Source organism: Rhinatrema bivittatum, chromosome 14 (assembly GCF_901001135.1).
Source record: "Rhinatrema bivittatum chromosome 14, aRhiBiv1.1, whole genome shotgun sequence".
Taxonomy (NCBI): Eukaryota; Metazoa; Chordata; class Amphibia; order Gymnophiona; family Rhinatrematidae; genus Rhinatrema; species Rhinatrema bivittatum.
The window spans coordinates 3,745,601-3,771,410 of NC_042628.1; the positions used below are offsets into that span (position 1 = coordinate 3,745,601).

Consider the following 25,810-nt stretch of genomic DNA (forward strand, 5'->3'; position numbering starts at 1 on the left):
TAAGAGGCTATTTATTATATGAAGAAAAAAAACGATTCTTAAATGTACTGATTAATGTGAGCATCTGAATGTTCATCTTATTCTATAAAAGTATATTATCTTGTGCAGCTGTCACGCCTTTGAGTAAGAGAGGAGACATTTGTAGAGAAACAGGATGTATATGTTGTTTCTTCCAGCTGCTGGGTGCAGTCTGGGACATCTTTGAGTGACTTTCTAGAATTTGTAAAGTGGTCGTCTTGTTAGTCCACTTGAATTGGCGGAAATGTTTATTTTTATGCGACTGTAATTCGTTTCTGTACAGAAAGCTAATTTGTAAACATTATACACTTTAACGGTTTTTTTGTCCCAAACTTAAATGCAGTCCTGACAGCTTTGGCTTTTGGTGGAATCTCCAACATTTCTTATTCTGAAGCATAGCGATATAGAAGAGATAATTGGATAATGACCGCACGTTTCCCCTTTTGCAATATTGCAGATCCCAACTGATCTCTGGCCTTACCTTCTCTTCCCCCCCTAATTCTCTGGTGTTTATCCCATGCTTTATTGAATTCCAAAAACTGTTCAGTTTGCCAACCTGTTGACCCCGCCTCAGGTTCTTTTTTTTTTTTAAGAACATAAGATGTGCCATGCTGAGTTGGGCTATCAAGCCCATCCTCTCTCCTTAATGCAATCCGCTTTGAAGTAACTAAAAAAGCAGACTATAAAGCAAAGAACTAAATAAATCACAAGTGCCTGGCATTGTCCAAGAACACATCCAATTCCTTGTTGCTCACTCCCAGGGATAAGCAGTGGTTTCCCCAAATCTAATACTGGTTTTTGAACCTTTCCTCCAAGAATTTGTCCAAACCCTTTTGAACCCAGCTTTGCTAGATGCCTTGACTTGACAACATCCCTCAACAACAAATTCCTCAATTTGATTGTGTGTTGAGTGAAAAAAATAATTTCTCTGATTTGTTTTAAATCTTCTACCTCTTAGTTTAATGGAATATCACCCAGTCTTCATCTTCTACCTCTTAGTTTAATGGAATATCGCCCAGTCTTCATGCCGTTTAAGAGAGAAAATAACTTTCCCCAATTTCCTTGTTCCACCACATTTGTGATTTTATAAACCCTTATCATGTCTGCTCTCAGTTACATATAAATATAAAACATAAGCAGTGCCATGCTTAGTCAGACCAAGGTCCATTAAGCCCAGGATCCTGTCTCTGACAGTGGCCAGTTTGGGTCACAAGTACCCAGCAAACCCTCAATAGATCTGTTTCTTGCATCTCACTCCCAGGGATAAGTGCTGGTTTTCACAAGGACTTTTCTTCAGGAAGTTGTCTAATCCATTTTTGAATCCCACTATGTTAGTTGCCTTGACCTCATCCTCAGACAAATTCCATAGCTTGATTGTGCACTGAGTGAAAAAAACACTTCCTATGATTTGTTTAAATCCAAGTCCTAAAATATAAACTTCATTAAAAGAACATGGAGTGAATATCGATGGTTTCTTTATGGATCAGATATACTAAAGGTGTTTCTCATTAATGCCTACTACACTCGACCCTCACAAGGCTTATACATGTTTATAGCTACAAATGCTGGTTATCCCCCCATGTACCCTTTTCTTATTTTCAAACTCTAGCCTTTATTGATCCACAGTGTTCATCCCATGCCTTTTTCAATTTGTTTACTGTTTTTGTGTTCACCACCTCTTCTGGAAGGGCATTCCAGGCATCCACCACCCTCTCTGTGAAGAAATATTTCCTGACGGTTCTAAGTCGTCCATCCTTCAGGCGGAATGCTTCTCTCTAGCGGCTTGGCTTTTGAAAGGCGCTGAAGGGGTATTCCGAGCCGGTGATTTCTACTCTACTTCATTCTAGGAGATCCTCCACTTCTCTGGTGTATATCAGAATTTGGAGAGTGTTTGAGGCCTGGTGTGGTGCCCATGACACTGATCCCTTGCAAGCATATGTGGCCCGGGTTTTGGCCTTTTTGCAGGAGGGGCTGTCAAAATTGGAAGAAGGATCCAACAGAAGAAACTAGGATAAAGCATAAACATTGGCAAGTTAAATGTAAGACATTGATAAGACAAGCTAAGAGAGAATTTGAAAAGAAGTTGGCCATAGAGGCAAAAACTCACAGTAAAAACTTTTAAAAATATATCCGAAGCAGAAAGCCTGTGAGGGAGTCAGTTGGACCGTTAGATGATTGAGGGGTTAAAGGGGCACTTAGAGAAGATAAGGCCATTGCGGAAAGATTAAACAATTTCTTTGCTTTGGTGTTTACTGAAGAGGATGTTGGGGAGGTACCCATAATGGAGAAGGTTTTCATGGGTAATGATTCAGATGGACTGAATCAAATCACGGTGAACCTAGAAGATGTGGTAGGCCTGATTGACAAACTGAAGAGTAGTAAATCACCTGGACCGGATGGTATACACCCCAGAGTTCTGAAGGAACTAAAAAATGAAATTTCATACCTATTAGTAAAAATTTGTAACCTATCATTAAAATCATCCATTGTACCTGAAGACTGGAGGATAGCAAATGTAACCCCAATATTTAAAAAGGGCTCCAGGGGCGATCCGGGAAACTACAGACCGGTTAGCCTGACTTCAGTGCCAGGAAAAATAGTGGAAAGTGTTCTAAACATCAAAATCCCAGAACATATAGAAAGACATGGTTTAATGGAACAAAGTCAGCATGGCTTTACCCAGGGCAAGTCTTGCCTCACAAATCTGCTTCACTTTTTTGAAGGAGTTAATAAACATGTGGATAAAGGTGAACCGGTAGATGTAGTATATTTGGATTTTCAGAAGGCGTTTGACAAAGTTCCTCATGAGAGGCTTCTAGGAAAAGTAAAAAGTCATGGAATAGGTGGCGATGTCCTTTCGTGGATTGCAAACTGGCTAAAATATAGAAACAGAAAGTTCTTGGAGGAGAAGTCCATTACCTGCTATTAAGTTCACTTAGAGAATAGCCACTGCCATTAGCAATGGTAACATGGAATAGACTTAGTTTTTGGGTAATTGCCAGGTTCTTGTAGCCTGGATCGGCCACTGTTGGAAACAGGATGCTGGGCTTGATGGACCCTTGGTCTGACCCAGTATGGCAGGTTCTTATAATTCTCTCTGAGTCCAGTTTGCAGCCTTAGGTTGTTTTAGAGGAAGGTTATAGGGAAGACTTTTAGCTTCGCGTCTTTGAAAGGAGCAAAGCATTTGTGCCCTGCAGTTCATAGACTTTGTCCATCGTGGAATCTCCATTTGTTTCTGCGAGTCTTGTGTGGCCCTCCTTTCGAGCCTTTATGTAGGGCTTCTTTGAAGGATCTTACGCTGAAGGCGGTGTTTCTAGTGGCGATTTGCTCAGCGAGACGGATTTCTGAGCTACCTGTATTTTGTGTTTAGTAGGTTATTCGCGTGACGTTATGCGCACAGCCGACACACTGCGTATACCAAAGTTCTATGGAGGGCAATACGACGTGTGCAAGATAGCACCACCGCAGCTTACCACGTGGTGGGGCCTAGCTCACTGGGGGGCCGCTCAGAAGCCCACTTCTCCTTACCCCAGCAGGATCGGGAACGATGTTGGTACGGCGCACCGAGCTAGGATACTTGAGGAAGTCTTACTGAATCCCCTCCAAATGCCTCTGAATCGGGGGGTAATCTTCTTCTCTCTCTTTTTTTTTTTCTTTACTTACCTGGGCTCAGAGCTTACCAGCTGAGTACGTAGACAGTCTGCAGGGGGAGGAGGAGGGCTTTGGCTGTCACCACCTTGCTCGGCTTCCTACACCTGCTGCCTTTCAGCTGCTTCAGCAGCAAAGTCCATGCCAGGAACTGGACCAAGGCACACCTGTGAGGGATCTCGGAAATCACCTCAGGAATTCTCAACTGGGGGAGAGACCTTTAGGCATCACTGCAGGAGAGCAGGGCTCAATCTTTCTTCAATTTAAAAGTAGAATTTCTCCTTCCAAAAAATACAGCAATCCCCATAGGGAGAGGTACATCCACCATCTGCTGGAGACGGAGAGATAGTGAAGGGCTGAGGTCGCTGCAGGGGTGTATGTAGGGTGATAAGTTTTGAAATCTGACTGCTAGCAGGAGAGCATAATCCATCGGTCCTGAGTCCATCTGGCTACACGCTAGGAAATTTCTTTGTTTCAAGGAATAACTTTATTTGCTTTGTTCTGCCAGAAATGAAATTATTTATGTCCTCCTATCTTCAATACAGCTTGACTGGACCATGAGGGTAAAAGTGATTTCAGTCCTGGAAGATAACTACATGTATTTGGTGATTGAAGAAAACACGAAGGATGCCATAGCGGTGGATGCTGCAGTCTCAAAGAGGGTAATCTGTTAATTTCTGTTAAAATAAAACCTCAGTGTGATGGTACCCAGTGGATTGCAAGAAACTGACTTGGGGCTGATTTATCAGATATTTGCTCCTCTGCAATAATTGCTCCAGATTTGTCAAAGAAAACATTGCGACATCTTCAGTAGGAAAAACTGGAGCTTAACCTTTGGTAAATCTGCCCCTTAGTATCTGATCATCTATAACTGTTTTTTTCAGCTGTTTCCGCTCTCATGCAGAACGATGTCAGCTTGAGTTAGCAATGTTCATGATCGGTTCTTTCAGCTTTATGATACATTTAGTAAAATAAAAATATTCAGTTTCATTTAAAGTAATTGGCTTTTTCATTTTAGTTACTAGAAATTATCAAGAGAGAAGGGGTAACTCTTAAAGCGATCCTCACCACTCACCACCACTTGTAAGCACCTCTGTGGCTAATAACCTTATCCTTCACTTGCTACTTTTATGAGAAGCAGAGTTGCATTTCTCTTTACTTTCCACTCTTTGCTCTGTTTGAAGAGATCACTGCCGAGGGAACGAGGAGCTGGCCAGGCACCACCCAGATCTGAGGGTGTATGGGGCTGATAAGCGAATTGGGGCATTGACGAACAAGGTCTCGCACAATGAGGAATTAAAGGTTCAATACCCTGCTCCTTCTGCTGTCATGTCATCTCGTTTTGTAAAGCTTTTTCGGAGAAACCTGTTTTCACATTTTATTTCTTATGTGATAAAGTGCAAAAATCCTGAAAGCAGCTGTCAATGTTGTGAAATATTTATGAAAATGTATTGCACCGTTTTTGCATTCTTATGTTTAGTGCATAAGAAGTTTATCAGCCAAACAGGTTCAGACAGGCTTCACTACGGTTTTATAGTGTACAGGAAATGTATTTAACTGGTAGTTATTAAACAAGTACCACTATAATGCAGAATCCCATCAGGGAATAATCTGTGCATGCAATTCCAGATGAACAGAAATAGGATTTGTAGGCAGAGAGCTTTTTCACGTAACGTACAATAGGAGAGAGAGCGTACGCGTGAGTAATGTATGTGACGTACAGCGCTAGAGATTATACACAGAAGCGCTGCATGTAGCACAGGTCTCTTCCCGTGCAGAAAACGAGTATTATGAGAGAGCGTACGCGTGAGTAATGTATGTGACATACAGCGCTAGAGATTATACACAGAAGCGGTGCATGTAGACAGGTCTCTTCCAGTGCAGAAGACGAGTATTATGAGAGAGCGTACGCGTGAGTAATGTATGTGACGTACAGCGCTAGAGATTATACACAGAAGTGGTGCATGTAGCACAGGTCTCTTCCCGTGCAGAAAACGAGTATTATGAGAGAGCGTACGCGTGAGTAATGTATGTGACGTACAGCGCTAGAGATTATACACAGAAGCGGTGCATGTAGACAGGTCTCTTCCAGTGCAGAAGACGAGTATTATGAGAGAGCGTACGCGTGAGTAATGTATGTGACGTACAGCGCTAGAGATTATACACAGAAGCGCTGCATGTAGCACAGGTCTCTTCCCGTGCAGAAAACGAGTATTATGAGAGAGCGTACGCGTGAGTAATGTATGTGACGTACAGCGCTAGAGATTATACACAGAAGCGGTGCATGTAGACAGGTCTCTTCCAGTGCAGAAGACGAGTATTATGAGAGAGCGTACGCGTGAGTAATGTATGTGACGTACAGCGCTAGAGATTATACACAGAAGTGGTGCATGTAGCACAGGTCTCTTCCAGTGCAGAAGACAAGTATTCTGAATGGGGAAGGAACGTTTTCCTGACGGACGCTGTCTCCCTGCAGTTTGGACACATAAACGTGAGGTGCCTATTCACGCCATGCCACACAGCGACTCACATGTGCTACTTCGTGTGGGAGGATGACTGCCCTGATGCTCCTGCAGTTTTTTCAGGTACCTGCCTGCTTATCTTTCACAAATAAAATATCAGGAAAGGAGAGAGAGAGAGAGCGGAAGTGACAAGAGTTAGCCCTGCTGCCCATGTGAATGTTTATCCAAGCATTTCCTTTACACAGAGAGATAAGACATTATGTGTTCAGGTTCATTTTCTCTTCTTGTACCTGCACCTAAAGCATAAAAACCCTTTACCCCTGTGGTGGCTGCATGAATGGTACTGACGTATATAATCATTTTACAATGCTTTGTGATCTTTAAAAGCAAAAGACTTCACATTTAAGATGCTGGATGTAACTAGGATTGTGCCGTCTTATATGTAAAAGAAGAAGCTGCCTGTTTCATGGAGGCTTTTCCCCCATTCTGTGTCTGTGGGAGAAAAGCTGAGTGAATCAGGCCTGGCGTGCACTCTCAGTACATCAGGATGTCTACAAACTTTCACACATTTTTGTTCATTTTAGACTTTATCAAAAATATCTACAAAATCCATTCATATCATTTTTGGAGAAACATTCCCTGATCCACAATACTGTAAGCGGCCGAAAGATGCTTTCCGTGCACGGACGCTGTATTTTCTCTCATCCTTCTAACACAGCACTTAAACCACTGCAGCTGCTTTCATTCCTGCTATTTAGATAACCTGTGAAAATTGGGTTCAAAATTTACATTTGTTTAACAATTTATGCAGCATCTTTCTTTCTTTTTTTTTTTTTTTATAGAACTCAGGGCCTTGTTAGAAATATGACGGCAGAAAAAGAGTGCATGGCCCATCCAGCCTGTCCATCCGTCCAATTAATTCAGCATTATAATTCCTATCGCTGCCTTGGACATTCCGTGTATTTATCCCAGGCTTTCGCGAATGCAGATACTGGCTTTGTCTGTTCCACACATCCACTACCTTCTCTGTAAAGAAATATTTCCTAAGATTATGTCTGAATCTACCCCTTTCACCCTCATCTCATGACCCCTTGTTCTAGAGCCTCCTTTCCATTAAAAGAGGCTCATGGAAACGTTGGAGATATTTGAATGTCTCTATTATATCTCAAATGTTTAGATCTTTAAGTCTGTCCCCATGTGCTTTAGAAGGAAGACCACAGACCATGTTAGCAGCCTCCCTCTGCAGCGACTCCATCCTGTTTATATCCTTTAGAAGGTTTCGATCTCCAGAACTGTACTCAGTATTCCCAGTGAGGTCTCACCAGAGACCTATACAGGGGCAATATCACCTCCCTATTCTGCTGACCATTCCTCTCCCTATGCAGCCAAGCAGCTTTCTGACTTTTACTGTCGTTTTATGATTGCATACAGCCAGCTCTGGGGTGCATAATATAGAAGCACAATTGTGGTCCTTGCATTACACAGCAGCTTTTATAGGGGAGAGTGGACATGCAGGAGTGTGATTACTTTTTACTAATTAGATTAGGCAGACTGATAAAGTGGGTTGCTGGAGATCATACAGAGTCTGTGCTTGGATCTCGGGATTTCTGCTAGTTCCAGCTCATTCCTGTTGCCACCCTGCAGCTGTGCTCTAAGCTGTTATGAAGTGAAGCGACAAACTCCACTTCCTTGGCAAGGAGAGAGCCAGATTAATCCCACGCTCCAGGGTAACGGAGGAGGTAAAGACTGATAAGTAGGGAGAGTCCTGGTAGCTCCAGCGTTTCCACCAGCTGCCTCTACCCTTTGCTCCCCCATTAATGGTGGGTTCACCCAGTCCCATATTCCGAAAGTCTCACAATCTCCGTGCTTTTATCAAATAAAGAAAGTGCTAGCCCAAAATGTATCTGACGAATGAATGGTAGTATGCACCAGCTAGCAACTAAAATCCTTCCTGCGACGTCTCCCAGTCAGGCTGAAAATCTTTTATCGATTTACTTTTTTAAGCAGTTCATAAAGGGCTGCACATGGAAGGGGATCTGATTCATCCCAGTGTGCAGGGGGCGAGGGGGAATATGTGACGCTCCTTGCAGTATGAGAGATTCAGAATACACCCACAGGGTGCATCTCAAGCATTCTGGGGGGATATTTTCTTTTGGAAGGGTTCAGAACGGTCGAACACAATGTGGTCCTAGTGATGGAGAGAGCCTTAGCATGCAATGTTTCCTTACACAGGTGACACCTTGTTCATTGGTGGCTGTGGGAGGTTCTTTGAAGGAACAGCTGACCAGATGTACAAAAACCTAATGCAGATTTTGGGCACCTTACCAAAAGAAACAGTAAGTGTTCTAATTCACATCTGGGTGGTTCCAGACCCCTTGTTTATAAACTGATAAAAGTAGCAGTCCTCACGGACACAAATTCAGATTTTCTTTTCTGAATAAAACCAGATTTCCAGATGAGGTCTGTGCAGTGACCTCTGAGTGAGAGGAACGGGAAAGCTTTGCTTCTAGTCTGGTTGTTTTACGTCTCAGTATTGCAGGGAGAAAATAAGGAAAACCTAGGCCTTCACAGCCCCTGGGGGCGGGGATCCAGGCCATCGCACAGTGGTGACCCATGAAGTGTGAAAGCCTGCGGCCTCTGGCTGAGGTTTCTAAGTTGGATGGAAGGGCAGTAGTTAGAGGAAGCGCCGTGCAGGAGCCACTGCCACTGGTAGGAGGAAGCGCCGTGCAGGAGCCACTGCCACTGGTAGGAGGGAGCGCCGTGCAGGAGCCACTGCCACTGGTAGGAGGGAGCGCCGTGCAGGAGCCACTGCCAGTGGTAGGAGGGAGCGCCGTGCAGGAGCCACTGCCAGTGGTAGGAGGGAGCGCCGTGCAGGAGCCACTGCCAGTGGTAGGAGGGAGCGCCGTGCAGGAGCCACTGCCACTGGTAGGAGGGAGCGCCGTGCAGGAGCCACTGCCAGTGGGTAAGTTGTGTGAGGGGGCTTCATGCCAGAAGGTTCGCTTAGGGCACTAAATCCTCTTGTACGGACTCTGATGGGAACAGTCCATGAGAGCCTGGATCATGTCCTGGCTTTCTTTTCCATTTATTTTGAAAAATAGAAGAAAATGAATGCCCTTAAATTTGACAGCCTATTTTTATAACAACAAAAATGTGATTAATTGCTGTGTAGATAATTTACCTCCAGCTGTTTCCCTGACATGATTGCTAAGTATTTGGCAAATTCTTGTTGTTCTAGAAAGTGTTCTGTGGCCATGAACACACGATCCCAAACTTGAAGTTTGCTCTGAAAGTGGAGCCGGACAGTGAGGCTGTGAAAGCCAAGCTTGCATGGGCCAAGGTGAGGTTTTGCTTCCGATTTGTCTGTGTTGCTGATTGCGGGCGTTTTAGCCGTTAGCGTGCAGTGCAAGGGCTGTGCCTGTACGAATAGGCTGGTGGAGGATGGGAGGCTCCCAGAGGAGAGCACTCTTTGCAGGAGATGATTTTCAATAATCGTTTCCCCGGTTAGAGCTGTTCATGCAGTATCTGGTTTATGTGATCATCGATTGGGAATCACAGGGTCTCATAAATTAAAACTTTAATTCTGATACTCTGTGGGCAGGTGTAAAGTCCCCGTCTGTTTTCCCTTGGAAACATTTGCCGCAGAGATTTGTACTAGCTTTTTGTGCAAATACCTTTTCTGGCCAAAACCCCATGCATTGTTGTTTCCCAGGTCCTAACTCTGCCTCGGGAATGTCTCCATGAGAAGCAAAAAAGCATCCACATTGTGGAACAACAAGTGCGCCCTTGCCCACAGACCAGGGTGCACAATTTTTAAAGATCCCTTTTGGATTTGGATAATCATTTGCCTTTCCAAATCTGGGCTGAAGGGGCGTTACAATCAGGTATACTAGGTAGTTGCAAATAGCTTTTGAAATTCTCTCTCCCCATTAACTTTCTTATATTCTCAGACGGGCTTTTCAGGCACAGGGCTGCTGTTTTCTGTAGTCCTGGAGAAAGCTGCCGAGTGCAGCACAAAAGCATGGGCTTCATCCGAAGCAGAGACTTGAGGTCCAGGAAGCTCATGTTCCAGACGGTGCTCTTTTAAAGCTGCTCTTCCCTGTCGTACAGGGCACCTGTGGACTGTCTACAGCTTGCCAAACTCTTTTCCAGAGGCTTCAGTAATTGCCCTGTAAAGAAATGCCTTTGAAGGCTGTCTGCTTGACGTCTGTGGTATATTTGCAGGCTCGAGATGATGAGGACTTACCCACTGTGCCTTCTACACTGGGAGAGGAATTCTATTACAACCCTTTTATGAGAGTAACGTGAGTACTGTTCAGTGCGGGATTCTCTCTTGCTGCTGCTGGTGGTAAAACTCTTTCAATAGCCCCTGTGTCTTCAGAGAAAATGCGATAGCAATTTTATTAATGTATTCACTGGGCACTCTGCATGGCAGTGACTAGAGAAATCCTTCTAAATCTTGTTAGTCATATCACCAGCGATAGAGGAAATTGATGAAAATGGTACCTTTAAAAGCTGAATGTGGCTGTCAGATCGACCAGTGAAATATCTGATGTAATGCAGTCGGTAGTTCTGACCCTTTTTGTCACTGCTGAGCTCTTAGTGAAAGAGAGTAGAGCTGGTCAGCTTGGTGCTGTTTATGTTCCTGGCATTAGTTCTGCAGCTTATTGCGGTGCTGGTGAACATTAGCTATTGCGATAATATTTTTCTGTGGTGATCCTCAATCCACAGCAGGGCCAGGGAGGACAATATTAAACTCTGCACCAGTGGTACCTGGATGTGCTGGGCCAGGCGGATGACTTGGTAGCAAGTACTTTGCAATAGCAAGAGCCTGCGATGTTAGAACAAGATACGTTGGGGGGGGGGGGGATACTGATGTAGGAAGAAACACGATTGTAATGTCCTGCAGAACCAGGGGCAGATCAATATAGAAAGTGCTCTGCACTATTCTCTTGTTACTTCCAAACCTGATCTTGGATAATTTTGCATTGCAGAGAAGAATCGGTGCAGAAGTTTACAGGCAAGACTGATCCTGTGGAAGTGATGGATGTGCTTCGAACAATGAAGGACAATTTCAAAAAACCTAAAGAGAGACCGCCAGGCCCTGCGCTGGTAGCGTTGGAGTGGGGGCTCTTTCGGCCATGAGATTTGGGGAAAGGACAGCACTTATTACTCCGCCGTGTACGTTCAGCTGCATTCTCTGATCAGGTTATCCAAAGCTTTGTGCAAGTGATTTCCTGTACTTTTTGGGCAGAAATTGCTTTCTCGTGTTGGAAATGGATTTGATAGATGGCAACCGTGTGAATTTTAGATGTCAATCTTTCACCGGTGCTCAGCAGTTGCTTTCTGATGAGAAGAGCTGAACTTTTGAACACAGCAATTAAAAAAAAGTAAATTGTCATGAATTGCAGGTTAAAAGTCAGTGCATTACAGGGAGCAATCACAATAGCATAGCCTTCAGCCAGCTGTTAACAGCTGTACTAGAGTTTGACTGTTGGGTATGGGGGGAGGTGAAGAGTTGCTAAATTAAGTCTGCAGTAGATACAGCTTAAACCCTAAAAAAAAAAAAGTCAGCAAGTGCGTTCAGGCTGGAGTGGGTAACAAGCTAAATTCAGCGTTGCAGATTTTGATGAACACCTCCAGGTCCAGCAGTAAATTCTTTGTCTCCAAACTGGTTTTGGAAGTGATTCTGGTGGGCACGTTGGGTTGGGTCACCTCCTGAAGCCAGAGCCAGGTTCTGGCAGCGGAAGCCGTTAAGGGAGAGAGAATGGCTCAGCGCCCCATCCCTCCACTGTCCAGCTGTGACAATGCCAGCTAGCTTGTAACTGAAGGCTTCAGAGCAGGAGGTCTGTTTGTTGTCAGGGGTAATGGAGGGGCAGAGCCGCTGCTTATCTGTAAATAAATATACTGAAAGAAGTTCTGCATTTTCCAGAGGCTGCCACTGCACCGCCAGCCAAGAGGAGACCGCTCTGGGTTCCTGCTGAATATGCCAGCAACAAACAGTGCTCCACGCCATCCTGCACTGATGGGCCACCATGGGTTTGGTTTGGGAAAGACGCTTGATAACACAAGAACGCTGTTTTTCTAAGCAATGTAGCATTTACACTAAAATTTAGGCAATTTTCTAGACACGTACACTTCACAAATATGCATATGTACAAAAGAGGCACTTTCCAGGGCTATAATAATGTCTGCGTGTTGTATACAATAAGACTACTAGAACATCATGCGGTAAAAGGAAACCAGGAATGATGGTACTGTAAGAGCACAGCTGCCCTTGGATGACGATTTGAGCACATTCTCTTGCAGGTGAGGGCTAGGGGCGGCTTCAGCACCAGCGCTCCCCTAACTGAACGGAAAAGCTTTGATAAAGCATTGGATGTGCGGGCTGCTGACCGCTTCTGCTCCAAATATTTCAGCTGTTCCTACGCAAGGCGTGTGCGTTCTGCTTGGCTGTGGGCCGCCTGTTTTAGTTCTTACTGATCCTTCACACACTCGTGGCTCATGTTACTACTGCAAGGTACAGGGAACTTTGATAGTAATAATCATAATATTTATTTTAACTGATTTTCATCATAACTTCAAAATGGGGGATAGTAACAAGGTTAAGCTTTGACGCAGCATCACTCCTTACAGGTTTCAGGCTTGTGTTAAATATACTTTCCATACAAATAAGGCCCAGAAAAATGTTACAGACTTAAGGCCTGGTTCATTAGACACAAAATGGGAGGAAAAGCCTTAGTGAATCAGGGCCTTAGATAGCTCTGTAACCATCTGACTTTCAATACTAAGACATGCAGTTCAGATTTAAGACAAATCTGTACTTATAGTGAATGACGGGTCAGCTGCCACTTTTTGCAAATGGTGACCTAGTGTAGCCTGAGAACATATTCACTGCTTCTAATACCTCTTTCCTCTCGCTCTGGCAAGGAGGATTACAGCAGCATTTGTGATTGAGAAGTTTTGTTTAAAATAATAAAAATCAACTGAATATTTTTTAACCATTTAAAATCTACTCTCATGATTTCTCCAGTGTTCAGAGATCAGGCGCCATTACCACAGCACATAACAATTTATCACTGCCCTCGTCACAGCTCAGCTTCTGGGCCTCAGTGGCGTGGAGGGAGCATGCACAGTCCTTGCAGGCTGGCGCGGCCACGTGACACCCATTGGACAGCACTGGCCCTGTGCTTCCCAGGTGGATTCCTAAATGGGGCCTCAAATTTATCTTTATTTTTTGTGCAAATTCTGTCAAACCTTTAAGTGTTATAAATTGCAGAGAAGTTACCCACTGTTTGTTATTGAATCCTGGGCTATATTATATAGCCCTGTGCAATAACATAAGCATACGATCACTGCTTCAGTCTCAGGGTAAACACGAGGAGGTTATCAGAAGCTGGGTCTTTAGGGTTTACAGCTGCTTGCATGTGCTGAAGGCGGCCACGTGCTGCGAGTCTCAGAACCTCTTGGTTTTACTAAGATAGCAGTAATGGAAAACACATTATCACCACTTGATATTGAATCCGGTGTTCATTTTCTCCACGGCATGGTACTGTGTATGTAGTGCCTCTTTAACCTCCTCTGAGTCCGCCCCATTAAGCCACTGCTTGTAAAGTTCTGTTACGCTTGAGTTCTGCTCAGGAATCTTGGTTTGGGCAGTGTCATACAGCATCTCCACGCGCTGGAGCAGGTCCTTGCTGGCTTCACCTTTTCCTTCTGCTCTGATCTGACCCCCACCATTTAAACAACCTAAAAGCAGCACATAAGCAAAGGTTCAGCAGCACAGATCACGATAACATATTTAGAAAGGCTTGCAGTGCAGCGGACATGCTCAAGGTATCCTAGCATAGGTTATATGGATCCTGCTGTACTTACTGATGAAAACAGCACAGTCCAGCTTGGTGTTAATTTGAAAAACAAAGGAAAGGAAGACCTAATAGTCCTGGCACTGAACATAAGAGCTCGTCATACTGGGTCAGACCAAGGGTCCATCAAGCCCGTATTCTGTTTTCAACGGTGGCCAATCCAAGTCACCAGTAGCTGGCAAGATCACAAACAGTAAAAAGACCCCATACTGCTATCACACAATGATAAGTAGTGGCTATTTTTTTTAAGTTTACTTAATTAATAAGTTTGACTTCTCCTCCAGAAATTTGTCCAAACCTTTTTTTTAAACCCAGACATGCTAATTGCCATAACCATATTCCCCCAGTAATGAATGGCAGAGATTGTGTTGAGTGAAAGGATGTTCTCTAATTTGTTTTGAATGTGCTACTTGCTAACTTCATGGAGTCTTTATACCTGAGGGGCAAGCCATGACCTCCACATAGTGATACGGGCACTTTCCACGCTTCAGTTTCTGAACCAGATTCTGAATGTTTCGAAATCCATAAGCCAAAGCAAACTGCAGCAAGATCTTCCCATCCTGTTCCAAAGTCACTTCCTGAAAATCCTTGTTTCTAGCCAAAAGAATATAAGTCAAGATAAGGATTTGGGAATGAGGTTTGTCAACAAATAATTTCAGATAGTTCATTACTTTTCATACCTAGGATTTTAGAGAGCACTGGGAAGAGCTGACTGTCATGAAATGTGGGTAAATGACAAAGTTCAGGAGGGAGGTTGTGAAGGCTAAATTTAGGAATATACCTGGTAGGAAACTGAACTCTGGAACTTCCAGAGCTGCGTTTTAGAAATACTTCACATTCCATGCACAAGATATCAGAGGCAAGCGATGGAGCACAGTCGCTGCATGGATGGGACAAAAAAAAGGGGTTTAGGTTTGTTAGGAAGTTGGGATGGGATGGGCACCACATTAAACAGGGTGGACCCAGCTCCTGGTGCTAACATTTGAGAAGCAGATAGTGACTCAGAAGCTCATGGTTGGAAGGGAGATATCATCCAAGGATACTTACAAACCTGGGAAGGTAGAAACGCTAGTAGAAAGGGTATGATTAAGGCTCATGTAGCCCAGCTGGATGTAAATAAAAGGCAGCCAGCGTTGTCATCTCTAAATTCCCTGTATCTTCTGCTAATAAGCAGGATGTGAATATAATATGTGGGCAAATCCCAGAAATCTGAATAGGAAAGTTAAAATGTATGGCAGTATCGGGGTGGAAGGAGGATAACCAATAGGTATAAATTATATCAGTACAAGAAGAGAGAGTGTGGGGCATGGCCTAGTGGTTAGAACAAGGGGAGGCCGGGGTTCAAATTTGAGAGACCTTGGGCAGATAGAAACGTGTGGGTTATTTACTAAGCCATGTTCGGCATTTCTCCATGAACCACGGCGAGGGGCGGCTACTTTACATTTAGTCCTCACTAGAACACACAACTTCGTGCAAGCGCAGTAGCGATCATAATGAGTTCAAATTTGACAATCACTGGAGGGAGGCCATTAAGTAAAAACTACTGCAGCAGCATTTACCTTAAAAAAGGGAGATGATGACAGAATAAGGAAAGTAAGAAAACAGCTCCAAAGGCTGAGCCATAGATGTTGTTTAAAGTACCATCTGAGAAGCCCGGACAACTTATATTCCCTGCTTAAAAAAAGGTCAAGGGAAGACCAAATGGCTGCCAGCGTGGTTTAATGGTGCTGAAAGAGGCAGTAAAAGCCAAAAGGACATCTTTCAAAAAATGGAAATCAGGAGAGCATCTAAATAACAAAATGCAGGGGGTTTTTTAATTGGATGAGCTTGACCTATGTAAACATCCTGCTGAAACGTAAATAGTGCGAGTCAGTTAAAGAACAATTCTTACTTTAAAGGTTTGTATTGAATTTCTTCCACTTGCACTGCGAAGAGCTCCTTGGCAGCGTATCTGAAGATGTGCTCCAGATAGCCCCCGGATCCTCCCCCAGAATGGCTCAGCAGCTGCTCCTCCAAAGCATTGCTGAAGCTACGGCGACAGAAAGCACAAGGACGTGGTCCCCATTAGCACAGAAGTGGCCGAGGTTCTTCTCTACAAGGTTTCTGCTTGCATGGTCTGACCATTCCCACTTTTCGGCTCTTCTCTAATTCCAAGCAGTTTTAGAACGAGTCCCTAAAGCGCCTTCCAAGCATCCTGAATTCAGCCTATAGCGCAGGGCAGAGCAGTACTGAGACCCCAGGTCACCACAGCAGGACCCGGACCATATCACTGGCTGTGTGTCATGGCTGAATGTAATAAAGCCCCCCAGAGCTTAAGAGGATGTATCCAGGTGTGGGCGTGTTGTTACGCTAAAGCACTTCATGTCTAATGACCTCTCCCTGCCAGCAGAAGACCTCTGTGCTCCCATGTCAGAGAAGCAGCAGCTCCCCAGAAAGTGACGTCTGTGATGCTTCATGAGACAGTTGGGAACCTGCCAATTTTACCCAGCCACAGATATTTGGGCAGGGTATGAACCCATCTCTGGGCAAGAGTAAGGCAGAAGGGTGGTACAGCGGGGAAATCTGCATGGCTGCCAATACTTTATGTGCAAGGAGTGGAACATCCAGACTTCCAGGAATGTTTCTTTTTTTACATTTGACATACAAATGTAAATAGCATTGGCACTCCTTGCACATCTTCTTAGGTTGCTGTAATTCTATTTTATTTGCGTACAGATACAAATTCAAGCTTCCTTTCAAGGTTCCTCGTCTCTGCTTCAATGAGACTAATTTTACTTACTGTGGTCTACTTTTGTAAAATGCTTTAAGTGGGGGATAATAAGGGTGGACTGCAGAATACAAGTGGACATAAACTGGAAGAAAGGAAATACTTGGAGGTGACCGCATTCTGCTCCCGGGGCTCAGAGTTACTTCTGGATTCTGCTCATCATTCCTGCTCTGCTCTTGCACCAATTGTGCAAAGGAACAGGAATCGGCGACTTTTGTTTTTCAACCTCACTGTTTCCTGCTGCTCCTTTGTATTTCCAACTCCATTGGAATCAGGGCTGGGATTTCTCCCCTCCCAACTTACTTTTAGTCTGTCCTGGGCCAGAGGTCGTGCCCCAGGACTCCTTCCAGAACCCTGCAGTCGTGGCCACCAAACATCACCCTTAAGCAATGTCCAGGACTCCCCCCGTCCTGGGGCTGCGAACGCTGCCTCCACAGCAGTCCCAGGATCAAACTGAGAACCTTCTGCAAGGCAGTGCACAGCGCTTACCACCTCAGCCTCTGGGGTTAATACCTAAAATGAGAAAACGACCACAAGAAAAGCTGCTGGCATACGGATTCTTACACGGCATCCAAAGGAGCAGGGGCCACATCTGGTAAAGACACAGCCTCTTCTTCCAGCATCCTCAGCACCTCCCCTGAAAGAAACATTAGTGACCAACAGATTAGCACAAGGATCCTTAAATTGTATTTATTAAAAAAAATCTGCATTTCTGTCTAGTCATTAAAAACTAAAAATATTTTTTTAAAGTCTAAATGTTGACTTTATTAAAATACTGTGATGTTACAAAAGACATTTTATCCTGATACAGATAAATTAAAAAAAAACAAACCCAAATCCCATGTAAATGACAGCTCATACTGAAACCACCCCCTCCCCAAGCTTCTGCACACTATCATATGCCCCTGTTAGTGGGAACTAGAACAGAAGCTTCCCCTGAGATTCAATGCTTAATGAGAGAAAAGGGTCAGCCCAGCAGTGTGTGAAACTCTCCCTCCCCGTTCATATTTAAAATGGTCTCTGGTCATCATCCTTCAATACTGGGTTAAGTGCAGAATCAGCACGTGAGCATCAAAGGCGTGGATCAGACCAGGACTGCTCCCTCACCTGTAGTAATCACACAGTCCACCTCCCGGGTCTCAAACTCTTTGATGTAAAAGTCTGGCCTGGATGCCTCCAATTTCTTGTCATAACACGGCATGACGCTCACATGATAGATTTGCTCTGGTGTTACATGCTGCAAACAATGTGAAAGCTCAGTGGAATGGCACAGCCTGCAGCACACCAATTTAATGTTTAATCAAGAGTATCTTACAAGAAAGAGTTTCTGCTCTCACCATCGGAGGCTAAAAGCACATCCGGCAGACTCCAAGTTCCCTGTACGTACCCGGATCAGTCCAGACTCCTGGGTTCATTTCCCCCTGCCAGCAGATGGAGACAGAGGCAAAGCTTCGCTGACACTGTACTATAACCTCTAGTGCCACCTGCAGTGCCTCAGTATTTCTGTCTCCAGCAGATGGCAGAGGGTGGGAATCCTGCAATTCACCAATTTTTTTTCAGCCTTCCTCCCGGGGGTTTCTTTTGGTTTATTAGAATCCTTGTGGGTTCTGCCCGGTCCAGTTGAGGCGGCCAAGATAACACAGCAGTGACGAGATTCATGAAATCAGGTTATTTTTGGCTAATGTTTACCAAACATGCATTACGTTTGGTCAGTTCTTGTAAGAGGTATGAAGAAATCCAATCTAGAATATAAATTCTTCCACTTCCTGGGGTAGATTTTCAAAGGGGTATGCGCGTAACCCCCGAAAACATACCCCAAACTAAAGTACACGCTCGCGCTTTTTTATAAAATGTACCCCCCAATAACAGAATCAGTCAGCAGCCTCACTTCTCTTTATTAGTATTGTAGAACTGATACTAATTAAACATTATGATAACAATGCAGATAACATTCCACAATATTCTACACAGGAAACCTGGGCACATTTTACCTGCTCTTTTGCAAAGTAATCCTTGATGAAGTTGCCCATGATCTGCTGCGGAGATCTGGTGGTGCTGATGTAAGGAAGAATGAAACTACCATGGGTTTTCTCTGCATAACAGATCCAGCCTGCAAGCAAAAAAGAAAACATCAACCAATGCACAACTGATCCCATTCTTATTGCAGGAAGAAACATAATGTGAATTATTAAAGATCTTTTTGTCGACCGAAATTCTCTTACAATAGGTATTTGCACAGCAAAAACCACAGAGCTCGGAATGGAAATCTCTGAGATAACCAGATGGTCTAGAATAAAACATACCTCACCAAACAGCCTTACAAAAAGTCTACCAGACATACAGAGGCCACCCTAGGTTTGGTTAAAAAATCTTGTATTGCTGGGTGCAGTCTGTGCACAAGCATTTATAGGATGACTGTGGAAGCTTTGATTATCTCCACATGGAATAATGACTGCTTTACTGATGGATTTCCTCTAAGAGAAAAGGAAGCAGCTTACCTGGACAGGCAGAGGCCAGCATCGGCAGAGCCTCCCTCTCCTCACTCTTTCTCTGAAAGCGTCGTACAAATTCTCGCTGACTCTCCAGCAGAGAGAAATTTCTTGAGAAGGCTGTATCAAATACATAGTGCACGCCTAGAAAACATGGCCACCATGCTGAGTAAGCAAACTAGAAATAAAAACAATATTCACCCTCCAGAAAGTGTTTTCCTGTATAACCAAGAGCTCTCATCGCCCAGCAGGGTAACCTATTCAGGATGAATATATCTACATCTTGCTGATCAGTGTAGTAAGAACAATAATTCAGAATTTGCCTCTGTTCTTGATAACAAAGTCTTTAGATACAGTGGCCTGGTCTGCAGTTGTAAGGACATTAAATTAGAATGGATTACATATAGGTGTGTACAAATAAAACTGTGTTTTACAATAATAGCAAACAAAACCAAAATTGTTATAATTAAACACATGAAAACATTTCTATCATGTGGTTTAATATGGGGATCTCAAGGTACATATTAACAGTCAAAGTATTAGATATTACACACCTAATTTTTTAAAGAATGCCGTTAGTTTCTTTGCTGTGTCCACAATGCTCAGGTGAAATCTTGCTGCCAGGGATGCTCTGGCCTGGGGTGAAACAGACACTACGACCAGCTTTTGCTGCTGGGACTCTGCAGTCTGATGAGAGAGAGATGAACCCTGCAGTCAGAGCTTCACACCTGCCATTTCTAGCAAACCCATTTATTTCCTTTCTTGGATGGCACGGATTTCAGTCGCATCATAACTTCCCATACCCGTACTCCTCCTTAAGCCACCCCTTGAGTTTTCACCATGCCAAAAGCAAATAAAAAAACAAAACACATGCAATACATCTTTTGAAGAGATGGAGACAAAAAACATTAAGAAGCATGATTAATGCTACATCAGAGATGGGTCTTTTACAAATCAGTGGAATGTTTTCATTCTTGAATTCCTGCTAGATACTGCTAACAGATACCAATGTGCAGTCACGTACCCGATTATGTATTAACATCTTGTAAAGCTCCTCATGACTCTGCTGGGAGATTAAGACACTTTCTGCTGAGGTTATACAGCCACTGCAAGCTAAACAGTCATTCAGAGTGATTTTTGCTTTTTCCAGCTTTTGAGCATCTCCATCCTGGAGAGAAATCCATCAAAAAACAAATAAATAAGTAGGATTATTCTTAATTAATCATGGGCTCCTTGTCATTTTACTAATATCCTGTAATCTCTTCCCTGCCAGCTACTAGGATGACAGGTTCTGGTCAGGCATGAAAAATGTTCTGACCTGGTTAACTTGAAAGTAGCTCCCGTCATCTTCAATTTTGATCTTTGCTGCTACTCTCCCCAGCTTCTTCTCAACTTTTATTGGCTTTATACAATCCTAAAGAGAAACGAATCATAAAGGAAAAGAAGACATAAAATTATAAGAGTACCACGGGAGTTTCTGACACGTCTAATGTTCTCATTGCTCAAGATGTCCCTGATTTTAGTCCCATATTTTAAATCAGTCATCAATGAAAAAAATAAATGTGCACTTAGACCCTGAAGCTGCTGGATTTGTTTTTGAGGTTTAAAAATTGTACCAAAATGATCAAACGTATTATTATTGCTTCTGTAACAGAATGAATAAAACTAATTTAATTGTGCTCAGGACTTCCTTATCTAAAAATATTGTAAATTAATGAATTCACAAACTCATTGTTCCTGAGCTCTGCTGAACTTAAAGTATAAAAGTGTTTACCTCCTTCTGACAAAAAGAACAATTTTCTACCATCATAACCGAGCATACACATTTCACCAACTTCTTTTCAACAGGAAACAGTAACACAAATCTCAAACTCTGGCTCTAAGCTGAGGCTTTGTTGTTTACATAAAATTGATGCATTTTCCAATATATAATAGTAGTGGTATTCCAAGATTTCAGGGTCATTTTACACACGGAAATAGAAAGGATAAACACATCTAGAATTTTGTTTGTCAACCACCACAGGTGAAGGCGAGGAGGCTGTCTGCATACTATTTTTACCTGAAACCCCCCCCCCCAGCATATACAAAGGATGTTTCCTGTTTTTATTGGATTTGTCAAAGTGCTTATTTTTAAGATTTCACAATTTCTAGCAAGCCAGTTAAAAACCCGATGTGGCGTTCCTCTTAAAACATCTATAAGAGGAATCATTCTAGGATGATTGCCACCATACTGTCATGGTGCCCCTTACAAGAAGGGCAGCAGAACAGAGGTCTGCCCCTTGTGCTGACATCGGCCACGGCCTCCCTCTTTTGAAAACTTCAGACGAAAGGGCTCTAACCCAGCGAGTTCTTGCGTACAGTGCCGAGTACACTGGCGCTTACATTGGTATAATGATTACGATCAGCCCCGCCGCACGGTTTATTTCACGGGCAGCAGATCATTTCAGGGTCTCCAAGGATGGGAACCTGGGGGCCCCCTCTCTCTACCCGGCCCCGGGAAGGGGGACACTGACCTGCGAGGGCCCTATAAAGTCATCCAGGTCTGTCAGCTGCAGCACTCCGCTGAAGGGCGACGCCATTTCTGCCACACTGCCGCTAAGCGGGACAGTGAGAGGAGGCAACGTGCCGTAAAGTCCGGCTCAGGCAGCGACACACTGTCGCGAATAGGCGGCGCTCTGCGCTTGCGCGGCAGCCACTCTCCCATCGCTGCCGCGAGGAGGAAGAGGAAGTGTCGCTAGGCGCAGTTGACGTCACTTCCTCCTCTCCCGGGTTATTGTATGGGCGGGGAGAGGAGAGCTAGGTTCGCCCACGGGAGGAAGCTGAGGACCTTTATAGCTTGAAAGATAGAATTTCTGGGCTCTAATAAGCTCATGTTTGTAGTAAATAATTTCTTTAACACTGATAAAGTAGAATAAGAGGGTACTTGCCAGGTTCTTATGGCCTGGATTGGCCACTGTTGGAAACAGGATGCTGGGCTTGATGGACCCTTGGTCTGACCCAGTATGGCATTTTCTTATGTTCTTATGTTCTTAAGGCGATGCTGCAGGTTTGAGTTTTTTTAACGTCTGCTTGCACCTGACTCTTGCCAAGTGCTTGTAAAGCAAATAAGACTTTTGTAAGGGTCAATACGGTTAGGGCTCAGGATTCAAGAGAGGAAGGAGTTACTTCTGCTGCAGCGCTTTCCATACCTTATTTATTTATTTATAAATGTTTATATACCGGTGTTCGATTTTACATATCACATCGGTTTACATTTAAACTTGTATCCAACCATGACCCCCAGTATAACTGCTGAAAAGGCAACGACCCTTTATCATCCTATCCGAGTCTACTTGCCCATTCCATGAGTAGCACACACAGTGGAAACAGGCAAAACCCGGTCCTATTCTGGAATTCTCTCCCGCTTATATCTGTAATATAAAAGAGACCAAAGAATTTTACAAAGCTCTAAAAACTTTTATTCAAGGAGGCTTTTGAGCTAGCTGGCTAAAATCACTTCTTTTCTAAGCATTTGATGTGATTCTGGCAATTTTTTATTTGCAGTGTTATGCATATTTTTTTAATGTATTTGTTGCATATACTAATTTTATATATGTTACCATATACCCTGCCCCGAACTTTGGAGGTTGTGGGAAATCCATATTTTAAATAAATGACCAAAACAAAATAGCAGACCTCCACTCCCTTCCCCTCTGTTAAAGTGGAGAAGCAGCAGCAGTCAGCAAATGCTCAAGGGCCACACCTCTCTATGGATTTCCGATCAACAGGAGGAAGACTGTGCAGGAGACGGGGACAGGGATCTCACCTGTTGCGGTGGGAGGACCCTTTGTCTTGTCCATACACTGTTTTCATAACCCACAATTTGGGACCCACTGTTACAATCTCAATTCATTTCTTCGGTGCTTCATGTTATAGTTCACTTTTCACTTCTCCAATATTATATGCCCATAGATCTTAATGTTTAGATTGTGAGGAACTGCAGAAAGGCTTTATGATACTGGGAGACTGGGCCTTTAGATGGCAAATGCAATTTAATGTGGAGAAGTGTAAAATAATGCACACAGGGAAAAATAATTCCAACTACAGGTACATGATGCTGGCTTTCGTCTTAAGAGTCACCACCCAGGAAAAGGACCTCAGAGTCCTTTTGAGGTCCTTGTGGACAACACCTTGAAATCTTTAACTCAGTGTATGGTGGCAGTCAAAAAGGCAAATTATTTGGAAAGGAACAGAGAACAAAATGAAGATTATTATAATGCCTTTGGATAGATCCATGGTTGAACCTTGAATATTCTGTGCAGTTCTGATCATCCCATTTCAAAAAAGACATAGTGGACAGAAAAGGTACAGAAAAGGGTGACAAAAATGATATAGAGGATGGAAAGACTCCCTTATGGAGAAAGACTAAACAGCTTAGGGCTCTTTAGCTTGGAGAAGAGAGACTGAAAAGGGATATGATTGAGATGTATAAAATCATGAATGGGTAGATAGGGAACAGTTATTTACACTTTAAAATAACACTAGGACTAGGGGATACTTCATAAAACTAGCAATTGGAAAATTTAAAATAAATTGTAGCAAGTATTTTTTAGGGATGTGAATCGTTTTTTGACGATTTAAAATATCGTCCGATATATTTTAAAACGTCAAAAATCGTTAGGGCCACGATACAATAACAATTCCCCCCGATTTATCGTCAAAAAATCGTAAATCGGGGGAAGGGGAAGGGGGAGGGCGGGAAAACTGGCACACTAAAACACCCTAAAACCCACCCCCGACCCTTTAAATTAAATCCCCCACCCTCCCGAACCCCCCCAAAATGCCTTAAATTACCTGGGGGTCCAGCGGGGGTCTGGAACGGCCTCCTGAAATCGAATCGTGTTGTCTTCAGCCGGCGCCATTTTGCGCCGCCATTTTGCAAAATGGCGCCGGCCGAAGACAACAAGATTCAGTAGCAGGAGCCCGTTCCGGACCCCCGCTGGACTTTTGGCAAGTCTTGTGGGGGTCAGGAGGCCCCCCCCAAGCTGGCCAAAAGTCCCTGGGGGTCCAGCGGGGGTGATCTCCTGCCGCGAATCGTTTTTCCGTACGGAAAATGGCGCCGGCAGGAGATCGACTGCAGGAGGTCGTTCCGGACCCCGATTCGCGGCAGCAGATCGCTCCCGGACCCCCAGGGACTTTTGGCCAGCTTGGGGAGGGGGCTCCTGACCCCCACAAGACTTGCCAAAAGTCCAGCGGGGGTCCGGAACGACCTGCAGTCGATCTCCTGCCGGCGCCATTTTCCGTACGGAAAAAAGATTCGCGGCAGGAGATCGCTCCCGGACCCCCGCTGGACCCCCAGGGACTTTTGGCCAGCTTGGGGGGGCCTCCTGACCCCCACAAGACTTGCCAAAAGTCCAGCAGGGGTCCGTAACGGCCTCCTGAAATCGAATCGTGTTGGTCTATGGCCGGCGCCATTTTGCGCCGCCATTTTGCAAAATGGTGCCGCCAACCCTCTAAAGTCATTCTCCCTATAACCTCTCCCTCCATCACCACCCAGAAAAACAGTACTAGACTGCGTGCTGCAGAGCACTTTGGGTGATGCACATCAGCATCTTAAGACAGATGTTGGTGTTAGTTTTGTGTGCAATCGGTCAGACCATTGTTTTAATTGGGGTTTTTTTAAAATCTGTTTTGCCCTTATCTCTGTTTGCATTTCAGGTGTCAGAGAAAACAGTGACTGGATATGATGATTTCCTGATGAGAGCTGGAAGGGAAAGAGTAAGGAGAAAAGCTATACAAATGAGGGAAATATGTATTCAAAAGCGTAAAGAAAACAGAACCATCTTTCTCACTGATTCATTACCATTTCCAAAAGAAATATTTTATGGATAGGAATTTTATTGATGAAAATATATAATATTTATAATACAAATAGATCTGGCAAAATAATTTCTTTCTTTTACAGGAAGCACAGTAATACAAAGATTATAAACTCAGTAACAATTTGTTGTCATTAAATATTCCCAGAAAGACTAGCAGCACATTAAATATAATCCTGCCAGCAAAAGTAAGGCACCAAGTTCCTGATCCAGATATAGTTGCAATGGAGAAGGTACAGAGAAGTGCGACAAAAATGATAAAGGGGATGGAACAGCTCCCCTATGAGGAAAGGCTGAAGAGGTTAGGGCTGTTCAGCTTGGAGAAGAGACGGCTGAGGGGGATATGATAGAGGTGTTTAAAATCATGAGAGGTCTAGAACGGGTAGATGTGAATCGGTTATTTACTCTTTCGGATAATAGAAGGACTAGGGGGCACTCCATGAAGTTAGCAAGGAGCACATTTAAAACAAATCAGGAAACATTTTTCACTCAATGCACAATTAAGCTCTGGAATTCATTGCCAGAGGATGTGGTTAGGGCAGTTGGTGAGGCTGGGTTTATAAAAGGTTTGGATAAGTTCTTGGAGAAGTCCAATGCCTGCTATTAAACAAGTTGACTTAGGGAATAGCCTCTGCTATTACTAGCAGTTTTTGGGTACTTGCCAGGTACTTGTAGCCTGGATTGGCCACTGTTGTAAATAGGATGC

General features: G+C 43.9%; 2 protein-coding genes across 3 annotated transcripts in view; one reads left to right on the forward strand and one right to left on the reverse strand.

Annotated features, from left to right (window-relative positions):
• LOC115076294 (hydroxyacylglutathione hydrolase-like protein) overlaps window positions 1–13,126 on the forward strand; it is a 13,736-nt gene extending 610 nt beyond the window's left edge. Inside the window, exons 1-10 of one of the 2 annotated variants that reach the window (XM_029577570.1) lie at window positions 8–56; window positions 4,212–4,328; window positions 4,685–4,749; window positions 4,851–4,968; window positions 6,143–6,251; window positions 8,361–8,464; window positions 9,364–9,465; window positions 10,350–10,429; window positions 11,120–11,306; window positions 12,058–13,126. In XM_029577570.1, the coding sequence (XP_029433430.1) occupies window positions 4,224–4,328; window positions 4,685–4,749; window positions 4,851–4,968; window positions 6,143–6,251; window positions 8,361–8,464; window positions 9,364–9,465; window positions 10,350–10,429; window positions 11,120–11,270 (834 nt within the window). In that variant the 5' untranslated portion in view covers window positions 8–56; window positions 4,212–4,223 and the 3' untranslated portion in view covers window positions 11,271–11,306; window positions 12,058–13,126. Of the gene's footprint in view, window positions 1–7; window positions 57–4,211; window positions 4,329–4,684; window positions 4,750–4,850; window positions 4,969–6,142; window positions 6,252–8,360; window positions 8,465–9,363; window positions 9,466–10,349; window positions 10,430–11,119; window positions 11,307–12,057 lie in introns of those variants that run through there. The other variant, XM_029577569.1, reaches the window with a different exon arrangement.
• CIAO3 (cytosolic iron-sulfur assembly component 3) lies at window positions 12,665–21,928 on the reverse strand. Its single transcript, XM_029577564.1, has 11 exons — window positions 21,760–21,928; window positions 20,565–20,660; window positions 20,271–20,414; window positions 19,801–19,933; window positions 19,256–19,390; window positions 18,749–18,867; window positions 17,865–17,994; window positions 17,322–17,394; window positions 15,882–16,019; window positions 14,427–14,584; window positions 12,665–13,874 (listed from the first exon to the last, which is right to left on the reverse strand). Exons 1-11 carry the CDS (start codon window positions 21,823–21,825, stop codon window positions 13,630–13,632), a joined length of 1,437 nt encoding a protein of 478 aa, XP_029433424.1. The 5' UTR covers window positions 21,826–21,928; the 3' UTR covers window positions 12,665–13,629.
• Between the last annotated feature and the right edge of the window lie 3,882 nt (window positions 21,929–25,810).

Bases quoted from the DNA above. Each gene is read 5' to 3' on its own strand.
- CIAO3 (XM_029577564.1), bottom strand. From the start codon at position 21,825: ATGGCGTCGCCCTTCAGCGGAGTGCTGCAGCTGACAGACCTGGATGAC. The intron at 19,391-19,800 runs GTGTGTAATATC...CATGTTTTCTAG, and splicing joins GGCATTCTTTAAAAAATTAG to GCGTGCACTATGTATTTGAT. The intron at 13,875-14,426 runs GTATAAAGACTC...TGCTGCTTTTAG, and splicing joins GGTCATGGCTTGCCCCTCAG to GTTGTTTAAATGGTGGGGGT.